The 13,886-nt window shown below is 38.3% G+C and overlaps 1 protein-coding gene across 1 annotated transcript; it reads right to left on the reverse strand.

The window, feature by feature from the left end:
- Positions 1-35: 35 nt before the first annotated feature.
- Positions 36-13,845, reverse strand: LOC134823894 (uncharacterized). The gene is made up of 3 exons (XM_063835491.1): positions 13,821-13,845; positions 10,901-11,472; positions 36-263 (listed from the first exon to the last, which is right to left on the reverse strand). Exons 1-3 carry the CDS (start codon positions 13,843-13,845, stop codon positions 36-38), a joined length of 825 nt encoding a protein of 274 aa, XP_063691561.1.
- Positions 13,846-13,886: the final 41 nt, after the last annotated feature.

The following is a 13,886-nucleotide window of genomic DNA, read 5'->3' on the forward strand; positions in this document are numbered from 1 at the left end:
TGAGAGTTTAGTGTTGATAGTGTGGTGCTGAGAGTTTAGTGTTGAGAGTGTGGTGTTGAGAGTTTAGTGTTGAGAGTGTGGTGTTGAGAGTGTGGTGTTGAGAGTGTGGTGTTGATAGTGTGGTGTTGATAGTGTGGTGTTGAGAGTGTGGTGTTGAGAGTGTGGTGTTGAGAGTGTGGTGTTGAGAGTTTAGTGTTGAGAGTGTGGTGTTGAGAGTTTAGTGTTGAGAGTGTGGTGTTGAGAGTGTGGTGTTGAGTGTGGTGCTGAGAGTTTAGTGTTGAGAGTGTGGTGTTGAGAGTTTAGTGTTGAGAGTGTGGTGTTGAGAGTGTGGTGTTGAGAGTGTGGTGTTGAGAGTGTGGTGTTGAGAGTGTGGTGTTGAGAGTGTGGTGTTGAGAGTGTGGTGTTGAGAGTTTAGTGTTGATAGTGTGGTGTTGAGAGTGTGGTGTTGAGAGTGTGGTGTTGAGAGTGTGGTGTTGAGAGTGTGGTGTTGAGAGTGTGGTGTTGATAGTGTGGTGTCGAGAGTGTGGTGTTGAGAGTTTAGTGTTGAGAGTTTAGTGTTGAGAGTGTGGTGTTGAGTTTAGTTTTGAGTGTGGTGTTGAACTGTTTGGTGTTGAACTGTTTGGAATGTAAGGTGGAGATGTTAATATGAAGTATAGGTGGGGAAGTAAGGCTTATTTATACCTAAGACTAATTACTTGTAGGTCTGATTGATTAAACTGACTTATTGTATTAGAGTTTACACAGTGTACATAAGCTGGTGACAGGTAACTGGATTGATATTGAAGCAACAAATTAGTCTTAATGAGCTCAAATAGGTTCAGATAAGTCTAGATACGCTTAAATTAGTCTATAAATACGCTCAAATTAGTCCAAACAGATGGAAATTATTATGATTGTAGAATTAACGCCTTAACTTACTAAAGAACGTGAAATATGAGAAATTCAACCAGCGGAGGTGGTTCTCAATGTACGTGTGTAACCGAATTAAGAGAAATCTAACGAAATTAAAAGACATGTAACTGATGACATAAGATGCTGCGTTGTAGCCGTGACTGTGTGTGTGGTTGCTGCTGTAGACTTTGTCAGTGTGTGTGCGTGAGGTAGGGTTATGCAAATTGTAATGTAACACCATGTAAGTTGATGATCAGGTCACCAAACTGGCTTTCTACTTTCTAGACATGATTTATGTGGTGTGATGTGCGAATGTGGCGCATTGTGCGTATCATGTGGCGCATTGTGCGTATCATGTGGCGCATTGTGCGTATCATGTGGCGCATTGTGCAATGTGGCCGAATCACTGTAATAAATAGGTAAAACGTGTGTCATGTAAGAGCTGATAACTTTTCAGACTTTTAACCGAATGACAAAATTATTAGGACTATGATATTGGGATGTAAGCCTGTAAAACTAATAAAAGTGTAACCAAAAGTCTTAGTAAAATTGAATAACAAATAAGAAGTGCTCATGATATTAACACATCAGTCTGCAATACAAGTATAAGTGTTTATAATAAATTATTATTTATTTTACATAAATGTAAAATTTCAGTAAATAGAAACAAATACGTAATCAGTTACTGAAAGTCAATAAAAAGTCTGCATAACGCAGTCGAATAAATCGGGCGAGAGAATTAGAACCGAAAGTGCTACTAAAAGTAAATAAAGGCAGCTAAAAGGAACACTAATGCAGCAAATGGATGAAAGGAAGTTAAAAGGCGGGGGGGGGGGGGTTCAACCTGATGTTGAAATTTGATTTCGAGGTAGGCCCTAGAACAAACTAGGGCCTGGGACCGAACTTTTGAGGGGGTTCCGGACTCCGGGTCTCCAGTAAAGGAAGTTAAGAAGTAAAGGAAGTTAAGAAGTTAAGAAGTAAAGGAAGTAAAGGAAGTTAAGAAGTAAAGGAAGTTAAGAAGTTAAGAAGTAAAGGAAGTTAAGAAGTTAAGAAGTAAAGGAAGTTGAGAAGTTAAGAAGTTAAGAAGTAAAGGAAGTTAAGAAGTTAAGAAGTAAAGGAAGTTAAGAAGTAAAGGAAGTTAAGAAGTAAAGGAAGTTAAGAAGTAAAGGAAGTTAAGAAGTAAAGGAAGTTAAGAAGTGTACCAACTCTCCCCGTGTAAGAGTGTGAATATAGAAACGGTAATTTAGAATCCTAGTATGAGTCCTGGTGTGACGTCAAAGCCTCGCAGAATCCGTAATATAATGCGATAGTGTACGCCTTGTCGCTGTAATTCACAATACATGTAGCACTCGACATACGTTAGAAAATGGGTTGTTGATTATCTGAACTTACCAAAGTTCTCGACACCATTAAGTTGACAGAGACAGTGTTTTGCGAACTGTAATAATTACTCTTGAAAAAGGTTTTGGAAAGCGAAAAATATTAGATATCAAACAATTAAGGAAGCGAGAGAGGGATCAGAGGGATACGGAACGATCAGGAACTTGATCTCTGATTGAGAGAAAATTACGGAGTAAATCACAACACGGAGCCGGGATCACAACACACGTAATGTGATGACCACAAGAGTAAATCCGGTGGTGACGTAGATATATATACAGGTAATACTGAGCCAGCTCCCCCTTACCTTGTACTTGTGATATAGAATTAATACTAAACTGTTAAAGAATGCAAAGTTTTCCTGGTCTGCAAGCTGGAGGTTTAACACTGCACGGTATGTTACTGGACATGGGTTGAAATTATCGAATATTTTTATTCATAAAATGTGTCTTTTAAGCGTCTTCAGACCGAGGAAAAAAAACTGTGAACCCACACCCGTTTATTTGGCAGACTGGTCCACGGACTGGGTCGAGCTGCTGTTTATCAGATTCAACACAGAGAATAGATAATCCAGGTTATAGCTTCACATTGTCAGATAACAAAGAGAGATGGGTATGATGGTTAGGATACTGAGTAAGACAGAGAGAGAGAGAGAGAGAGAGAGAGAGAGAGAGAGAGAGAGAGAGAGAGAGAGAGAGAGAGAGAGAGAGAGAGAGAGAGAGAGAGAGAGAGAGAGAGAGAGAGAGAGAGAGAGAGAGAGAGAGAGAGAGAGAGAGAGAGAGAGAGAGAGAGAGAGAGAGAGAGAGAGAGAGAGAGAGAGAGAGAGAGAGAGAGAGAGAGAGAGAGAGAGAGAGAGAGAGAGAGAGAGAGAGAGAGAGAGAGAGAGAGAGAGAGAGAGAGAGAGAGAGAGAGAGAGAGAGAGAGAGAGAGAGAGAGAGAGAGAGAGGGAGAGAGAGAGGGAGAGAGAGAGGGAGAGAGAGAGATAGGTATGATGGTTAGGATACTGAGTAAGATAAAACAAGCAAGTTCACACAAGCGCTGATCTGAGAATACCACTTGGTTATATACACCCTATTGTGTATTATGTATATGTCACTATGTTATAGCCGATCTATGTGAATAGTGATAAATCAAATTATGAGCATGGAATATTATCATTATGGACTAAGTAGATCGTAATTGAAACAAGAGGTACCATTATGTGGAGTGGGAGGATGGCACGGAGCTTCCATGTCTGATACAAACTGAGCAAACTGACCAGACTGAGCAGACTCATGTTCTGCTGGAGTGAAACCCCAACTGGTATTTATTAATATCACGTTATATCAATAAAGCCATGCAGTCTGGTTTATTGAGATTGTGATATCTTTAGAAACGTGCATATTTATAGATTATCACTGAGGAGTATCATAAAGGAGTAATTGAGTAGATTCGTTATATTAGAGAATTTTCTACACTTTATTAAATATTTTCACACCAGAATAAGATGTTTAAAAGATGATATACCGAGAATTTTTTAACGGCTCAGTGCAGCATAATAAACGTTTCTAATGAAAATGACTCATAAATAATTTTCCTATCCGGATATTACATCTGTCTTACGACTATCTATCCAGATATTAGTTATATTGCATGGTATAATAAAGCTTGTTATTATCAAACCAGAGAAGCACGTACTGCTATGTAAAGCTTAGTAAATAATAAAGCTTGGTTATCATAGCGGAGAAGGTGAGCCATATTTGTTGTGACACGTGACAATTATTCAGGGTTTATAATATTGGTCAATGCTGTGGCAGTGAAAATAAGGCTAACCCCTCTGCTAGTAATCTGATTTAGTCGTGTGGTGTTATTGAGTCTCATTTGATGATTCTATCAAGTAAAATGTCTGATTTTTTCTGAATAGACTCAGTGATGGAAATGTTCTATTATCTTCATTAGAACATTGTCATTACTGAGTCTATTCAGAAAAAATCATCAGAAAGAACTCCTGCTAGTAACTAACAACTATAATCTGTGAATATCATTACGTTATCCAAAAAGAGTACATTACAAAAGACCCCTCACCCCTCAATACACACTACAATAGACCCCTCACCCCTCTACTGAGTCTATAAGACCCCTCAACCGGAATTATTAGAATGGTATTTACCTCATTTGTCTCGTTCGAATAGATATTTAGATACAATACTCAGAATACAGGTCTATACATTTAGAGTACAGCTCCATATACATTTAGATAGAAATAGCATACTTCAAGTACAGTTTTATACATTTGGACATTACACTTCAAATACAGATCTGAGCAGTTATATACGATTCAGTACACGATTCTTTACGAATCGCAGTGTCTGGGTGATCACAATATACCGACAAAGGTCACGACAAATATGACGTTATTTGTGAGCCGGATACTTTAAGCAGTGATTATTCTGTCACATAATTCACGTGTACCTGAGTTGCAACCGTTTATACATATACTGCAACTGTCACAGTTAATGTTACACTTATACAGTCACTGAGACAGAAACAGTCAATATCGGTAAATTCTGGCTGCAGTTACTTTGCCTAGTTTATAAGGAGGGTTATAAGCAGGCTTAATATTCATTACATGTACACTGTACATTGTACAGCTGGGAAATAAGTGTACGATCTAATTACCCTACCCGATAACCTGACATGTCATTGTATTATAATCAGCGTGAAGCTGACAATTACACAGATTTAAATATGCATATGTACTGGTCATGATTAACAATTAAACAGGGATAACTAATTTTCTACAGAACTCATCCGAGTTACTGCAGGACGCGGTTATAAATTTCAGCATAACTAAACAGAAAACAACACGCTCGAATCATGGTGTGATCGTTTCCATGAACACTAACAAACTGTTAACGATGAAAAATGCAGTCATAGCTGAAAAAAGAACAACGTGAATGTGTACAGAGCTCGATATGTAGATTTCAGTATAGAAACTTGATAAGCAGCAATAAGTCAGTCCTCATTACAAGACAATACACGAAACTGTGACGTGGTCAGTATTATAAACACCGGAAATATAGAGTACAGGAAACGGGAACTGTTATTATATAGTTGCTGTGTAAGTGGGTGTAAACAGTAAATACACTGTGTGTGTATCGTACTGTGTGGGACTGAGGACCAGATGTGCAGTGTACTGGTGAGTGGGTTAGAGTGTAGAGGAGTAGGGTTTACAGAGGGGAGCGAGAACAATGGGACGGGATCCAGGCGAGAAGATCAAGATGATGATTACTGAGAGAGAGAGAAAGGAGAATCCAGGCAAAGCAAGCTAAAACTCGAATAGAGATGGGGTTGGAGTGAGGAGGGAGAGGTAGCGCTCTCTGACAACATCAAACGACCCGCTCCGATCTCGTGACCAACTCCCTGAGCTCTGATTGGTCAACGTGATACAGGAGGTCAGTGCTGATTGGTGGACCGGTAACGGCTCTCACTTTGATCTCGGAGAGCCGGTGTTAAATGACATGTAGCGCTGTCCAATGAGCTGGCGCCAGCAGGATCACGCGCCAGTAGCCTCATTACATTACAATGTTAGCTCAAGTCACGCACGTGGTGTCACGTGGTGTCACGTGACCCCTAACGCGAAGTCACGTGATGGTGGCGAGGCACGGTTGAGCGCGCGCGGCCAATGAAAGAGAGTCCTGATATAAGCAGCTGACTGAGCCGTCACATGACATTTTCCCTTTGTCCTGGCTGATAATCTAACTGGGTAGTTAAAGCTTATTGGCTGGTGGTTGTCATGTGACCTGCAATCCCTTGTCTGATTGGACGAGGACCCCTTGATCGGTACATCTGACACTAGGCGGCATTTCTTTGATCTGTAATGGGTCTCGGCTCAGTCAACACTCTTAGAAATCAACCAGAAAATCTACGAATAGCTATTTATTGCTTTATAATAACTTTATTGGCTTGTGAACAATCACTTTACTTTACGTGCCTCGCGGCCGCCTACTGGCGGTCTTTACTAGCAACTCTCAGAATCAGAGATCAGGTACAATTCAGCTTTTAACGAGCTCCACTGAACAAATAACCGAGAAAACGTTGCAGTTATAGATTGAGAACTTAAATCTGTGTTTCATAATCTCGAGATTATGTGGAGTTCCTTAGTGGGTCTCTCCGTGGACAACAAGGAACAATATATCAAAATTCAAAGTACCAATGATCAAAGCTTTTAAGCTTCAATGCTGTAAGATCTGTATAATTCAGGATCAGTAAGTTTCGGCTAACACCTACTTTCACTTAAATTTTCTCTCATAACCTACAATTTACATTTTACACCAGAGTCTGGTTAATTTTAAATTATCTTAGGCGCCCTGACACCAGCACCAATATTCAGCCTAGCTTACACAACACAAGGGACAATCTTAACCATAAAATTATAATTCAATGAAATTTCGAGGGGGAAAAAGATTTGTAACTCACCTTTTAAAATTATAGGATTTAAAGGGAAAATGTGCGATTAGGTTTGGCCTCTATACGGCCACTATACGGCCTCTATACGGCCTCTATATGGTCTTTGGCTTTATACGGCCACTATATGGCCCCTACACGGCCACTATACGGCCTTTATACGGCCTCTATACGGCCTCTATACGGCCTTTATACGGCCTTTATACGGCCACTGTACGGCCTCTATACGGCCTTTATACGGCCTTTATACGGCCACTATATGGCCTCTATACGGCCACTTTAGTCTATACGGCCTCTAAATGGCCACACAAAACATCTAATCTATGGCCTCTATACGGCCTCTATATAGCTTCTATATGGCCTCTATACAGCCTTTAAACGGCCTCTATAGTCTATACGGCCTCTATGACTATACGGCCTCTATACGGTCTCTATACGGCCTCTATACGGCCTCTATACGTATTTTCCTTACTTCGATTGTAGCCAGAAACGAACCTATAGTAGTGATCAAAACATTTTTCGATCACCTGGTTCTTTTGCGATAGTGTAAACGCGACAACTAGCGCTGGATGGCGAAAACTAGCGCTGGATTGCGACAATTATCGAAAATTTATATTTTGCGCTGGATACGAGCGACCTAAATTACTTTACGATCTTTGAGCGACCTAAATTACTCTACGAGCGACCTAAATTACTCTACGATCTTCGAGATTGTTCTAAAAAGGCCCCCGACAGTTGAAACCAACTTCGATCGATGCATTTTCGGACGCTGATTCCGAATCACCTCCCATGACATAGGGTAAAAATTCTCCCCTGATATTGGCGAAAAACTGTCTCGATCACGTGATATGAAGGTATAAGGAAATTAATCTAATTTCTCGTTAGGGTTAGGGTTTTAGCATATCACATATGCTTTATTGCTTTTGTTAAGGATGGGTTAGGGTTAGTGTTGGGATCAGATTAGACCCTAATAGAGGGTTAGGGTTTCGAATAGTCGTTCAACTTCAATTAACGGGTGATACTCGTAAAATATCTGTTCCATATATTGACCGTCGACGAGTCCAACTCGGCGCGCGTCCTGGTAGGTTGTAAACCTACAATCGTTCAAGACCAGCTAGAGAACGGGTTGAAAAAGTCACGTGACAGTTGAGTGTAGACTTAGGGTGATTAATCATCATCCCGCTAAATATCTTTTACCAGCGCTGCGGATAGCGACAACTAGCGCTGGATAGCGCTAGTTGTCGCCTTTAAAACAATCGCAAAAGAACCCATGTAAGCTGCCCTAAAAGCATCAATATTATTATGGCCCAGCCGTAAGTTGAGATTCCTTCGGTTTTTGCACAGAACGTAATTATAATAATGCAACCTGTCCGGAGTTAAGTTGAATATAGATAGGTAAGGACCGTAGAGTATGACTCTGTCCCACAATGAAGGTCGCGTTGTGTAGATTAGGCTTTGTTATGTAGACAAGAAAGTACAATTGAGTGCTGGTAGAAAAACAATCAGGTACGATGGTAAATTTAGTTTGGGATCCCCCCTCAAGAAGGAAACAAAATTTGACAGGAATAATTGTTAGGAACTTACCATCGTTTTACATTTTACAATTGAATATTGCAAATAAAATAATGCAATTTTACATATTATCTTGAAACAAATAATTTAAGGTAAAAATGACAGTTTAAATAAAGTTCTGCGTTACTCTTTTTCTATTAAAAAAAATAAAATACACGAATAATGAATATGAATACATACATTTTGAAAGCATTGTTCCTATACTAGTATTATGCAGGCAAGATAGTTCCCGGGCCAGCTTCCCAGTTATGCTTGAATTGCAAGCAGAATCCCAAATTCCATCTTGTCGAACGTAGTCAGTGGCTACCCCTGTGCCATTATTGTGTACTTAGGATACACGTTCGAGGTTAGATCTTTATGTGTGTTACTCTTTTGATAGATGAATGAATCCTATCAGAAATTGTCACAATGTTAGATATTTCTGAACACATTTCAAAATGTTTAAAGCTGCATCGACAGGAATTTTAAGTATTTAATATAGAGTAATTTGACCAAAACCCATAATCATGGGTAGAGTGTACCGCTGCCAGTGTCTCTCTTTTCCAAACAAAAGGAAATGATATTAATTTGAGGAACCGTCCGCTAATTCAAATTGAAACCGAGAATGAAATCGGTCGCTCGCTTTTCCCATTTAATAAGCTTTATTACAATTCGTAAGCCGTGAATGAATGGGAAAAGCGAGCGACCGATTTCATTCTCGGTTTCAATTTGAATTAGCGGACGGTTATTCAAATTAATATCATTTCCTTTTGTTTGGAAAAGAGAGACACTGGCAGCGGTACACTCTACCCATGATTATGGGTTTTGGACTTTGGTCAAATATCATCTCTTTTTGATTATAATGTCAGGATAATTTACACAGTCGAAACTTCATTAATAAGGAGGTAATTTCAACGATTTCGAAATTCTGCCTTTGAAAACGTTTCCTTGTGTTTAGGTAGGTATATCTGTCGATAACCGACTGAATATGGCACTTTTTACTCATTCAAGTTGGCATTAAATTCATATATAATGCCATTTAAATATCGTGGAAAGCAGAATATATTCGAAATCACGAATGAGCAAAATTCTCACCTTTCGCACGTGCAATCTTTGGGCGGACGTTGCATGCGCATACAATATTGAATCACCGTAAATTTTTGCATAGTGGTATTTAATATATAGTTTGATAAGCATGAAAAGTTTCAGAAGATTTCAAAAAGAACTTGGATCACAAGGGGACTCCAAAGTTGATAAAAATCGTGAAAATCAAAATTTTTAGTGATTTTAGCTATTTTAAATCAATTTGGGCGTGTCCCCACGTGTGCAACTTTTCGATTTTTAACTTTAAAACTAGCCTATAACACAATTTACACCTTTAAGAAGCAAAATTGAGCTCCACAACCCAAGGGATGGCCCAACACCAGAGAATACTAATTCACAACTTTTGTGTTTTTATAAAATTATTCTTTAAAAAAGCACTAACTTCAATAGCAAATATCTTTATGAAGGAGCAAGGTAGGAATCTTTTCCGGTAGATTTTCGGAATGCTTGAACAATTATCTAAGATAAAAATGTCCTCAGATTTTGAATATAATTACTCCTTAATGGTGTAAAATCGATTTGAAAATTTCTTACTTTGTCAAAAATCAAGTTCTAAAAACACTTAATTTGATGACGTCATCAAGTGATGATGATGACGTTAAATTATTTTTCAATACAATGTAAACTGAAGTTTAAACGATTATCTTTAAAACCTGTGGTTCGAGATGACTGTATCGTTTATACTTTTGGATCTACGGACACTTAAATGTAGGCTACAATTGACTGCAAAAGCGTCTATACATATATAATATATATATTTACCAAAACCCATAATCATGGGTAGAGTGGACCGCTGTCAGTGTCTCTCTTTCCCAAACAAAAGGAAATGATATTAATTTGATTGACCGTTCTCAAATGCAAAATGATACCGAGAATGAAATCGGTCGCTCGCTTTTCCCATTTGACTTTAATTTTAATAGATAATAATTATTATATTTTATATATTTTTGAGTAAACATTGGCTGGTTTACTGCGCGGAGCTCAGCTTATGATCATTCTGTCGAATCTCTATTCGCGGTGGTTGTTCATGAACATTATAGCCTGGGGTCCCCAGCCAGGTAATGGATTGTTCTTTGGGCCAGTCCCTAACAAAAAACTTAATAGTCGAGTGTAAAGTGATTCATCAGATCATCCGATTTCCTCTTGACATATTTTAGTCCCAGTTAACCGCTATAAGACGCATTCCTCATTGCGAGGTGATTAGATAATTGGTTTACAACTCCCCCAAACCAATTATAAAGTTTAATATTTGGCTTCCGTTACCAGTCTCCACAGCTGTTTGATTTGTTATACGTTGTACGACCGCGCGGCTCCCCCTGTATCATAAAAACTCTACAGTGAACTCTACAGTGAACTCTACAGTGAACTCTACAGTGAACTCTACAGTGAACTCTACAGTGAACTCTACAGTGAACTCTACAGTGAACTCTACAGTGAACTCTACAGTGAACTCTACAGTGAACTCTACAGTGAACTCTACAGTGAACTCTACAGTGAACTCTACAGTGAACTCTACAGTGAACTCTACAGTGAACTCTACAGTGAACTCTACAGTGAACTCTACAGTGAACTCTACAGTGAACTCTACAGTGAACTCTAAAGTGAACTCTACAGTGAACTCTACAGTGAACTCTACAGTGAACTCTACAGTGAACTCTACAGTGAACTCTACAGTGAACTCTAAAGTGAACTCTACAGTGAATTCTACAGTGAACTCTACAGTGAACTCTACAGTGAACTCTACAGTGAACTCTACAGTGAACTCTACAGTGAACTCTACAGTGAACTCTAAAGTGAACTCTACAGTGAACTCTACAGTGAACTCTACAGTGAACTCTACAGTGAACTCTACAGTGAACTCTACAGTGAACTCTAAAGTGAACTCTACAGTGAACTCTACAGTGAACTCTACAGTGAACTCTACAGTGAACTCTACAGTGAACTCTACAGTGAACTCTACAGTGAACTCTACAGTGAACTCTACAGTGAACTCTACAGTGAACTCTACAGTGAACTCTAAAGTGAACTCTACAGTGAACTCTACAGTGAACTCTACAGTGAACTCTACAGTGAACTCTACAGTGAACTCTACAGTGAAATCTACAGTGAAATCTACAGTGAAACGACATTGGGGGTCACGACGTGATACATGAATGTCTGATATAGTTGCTAGCAGTAGCTCTTCGTTGGGTATTGTATATCCTTGTTATTGTGATTGGTGACGTGTCTTTAGTGACAACAAGACATTATTTAGATATGAGATTTTTATTTACTTTTATCGCTCGCTCTCGAGAGCGAGCGATAAAAGTAAATACGGTTTTTACTCATAGTCATTCGATTTTTGTTCTTAAACTATTCTCTGTTCAATTTTTGATTTTGGTATAAAAATTTTGGTCAACGTGCAGAATAAAGCGAGTTATCGAACTATTTCATACGTATCAAATTCATGGATGTGCTTTCGGTGGAGATATAACGCAGGTCGTTTAGTTATGGTTAGGGTTTTATAACATATAACTATAAGTATAAGTACATACCTTACAAGACTTTTTCATAACGTACGAAATGCGACGGTTTTTTCCGAAATTTCGCCATATTTTCGGACCGCCAAAATTTCGGTCGTCGTAATAGAACCCGTCGGATTATTTTTTAGCTTATTCCAATAATTGTGGCTTTATCGATTCATTTTGTTCTTGAAAATTTAGTGATATGATGGTGGGACAAATAAACACAATATTCCATGACACATGATGAATTTAATGTCAAGTAATACGTTTTAAATTTACAATAAATTACATTTATGTGCTAACTTAAACGTCTTATAAGAGACTAAGTCAAGATAAACAATTTAATACCAAACTCAATAAGTGAAACTGAAAGAGTCGAGCCGGACCCCTTAGAGGAAGATGAAGAAATCGATTTATAAGTTTCATTTTGTTTCAACATGATTTTACCAATTTTTAGAAAATTTTGAATTTCCTTTGTGTCAGAAAACAAAATGATGAAAAATACCCTTATTTTCTGTGACGTCCGAAATGTACGGTTTTTGTTCAATTTCGCCATATTTTCGGACCGCCAAAATTTAGGTCGTCGCAAATTGGTCCGCCACAAAAATGTCTTGTAAGGTACTCCAGATAAGAATATAGTTAGGAATATGATTGGGGTCAGAGTAAAGGGTTTGGATCTGAATAATCCCTCAGGGCCATTTCTTTCTATAAGTTAAACGTGTTTAACTTTAAGTAAGTCATGAGTCATAATGTCTTATTTTGTGCATGTGTGAGTTTTTGACTTTTAATAGATAATAATTATTATATTTTATATATTTTTGAGTAAACATTGGCTGGTTTACTGCGCGGAGCTCAGCTTATGATCATTCTGTCGAATCTCTATTCGCGGTGGTTGTTCATGAACATTATAGCCTGGGGTCCCCAGCCAGGTAATGGATTGTTCTTTGGGCCAGTCCCTAACAAAAAACCTAATAGTCGAGTGTAAAGTGATTCATCAGATCATCCGATTTCCTCTTGACATATTTTAACTACATCATATATCATTTCAAGTCCCAGTTAACCGCTATAACTATAAGACGCATTCCTCATTGCGAGGTGATTAGATAATTGGTTTACAGCCCCCCCCCCCCCCCCCAAACCAATTATAAAGTCTAATATTTGGCTTCCGTTATCAGTCCCCACAGCTGTCTGATATAGTTGCTAGCTCTTCGTTGGGTATATTGTTTATCCTAATTGTTATTATCATTGGTGACGTGTCGTTAAGTGATAGCAAGACATTTAGATATGAGAGCGAGCGCTAAAAGTAAATACGGTTTTTAGTTTTACTCATTCCATCCTTGATCTTTCCATAATTTTGAATACAATTTCTTCCACATTATATATACAGTTACACAGTATATCAGGTTGCATTGTTCCGTAAAAATGAATAACGTGATCCATGATGAGTTATTTCATATTTTTCCCTAGACGGTTATCAGTTATTATATATATATATATATATGGTAGAAAGAAAACTCCACTTGAGGATGTGAGGAGAGTTAGGACTCCTCAATAACTACATTAAATACATTCCTTCTGTATCATCCTCAATAAATGTAATATATTTGTAGTGTTGTAATTATTTTAAAATCTATTATATTTAATATTTCTGTCTTTTATTAGTATCCTTTAATGAAATATTTTTTATTGATATCTTTGATTGATTGTTACTATTATTATATACATCTGAACTCTGAAGTGTACCGTGCTTTGATTAACATGTCTCAGTAGCAGAAGTTAAGAAGATGAAGATAATATTAGCTATAATAGCTGCAAGTTGTATTGTGATTTGTACCAACGCTATCAGTTGTTATCAGTGTAGCGAGGCAGCCTTCAAGTACGACTCCGATGCCACGAAGGAAATTATGGAATCAAATGGTGGATTGTTCAAGACCGGAGATTTACCTGCGGGCTGTGACTCATCCAGCATGATGCCTTGTGATGAAAGTCAAATCAAAATGGTCTGCGCAA

Source organism: Bolinopsis microptera, chromosome 12 (assembly GCF_026151205.1).
Source record: "Bolinopsis microptera isolate Bmic1 chromosome 12, MBARI_Bmic_1.0, whole genome shotgun sequence".
Taxonomy (NCBI): Eukaryota; Metazoa; Ctenophora; class Tentaculata; order Lobata; family Bolinopsidae; genus Bolinopsis; species Bolinopsis microptera.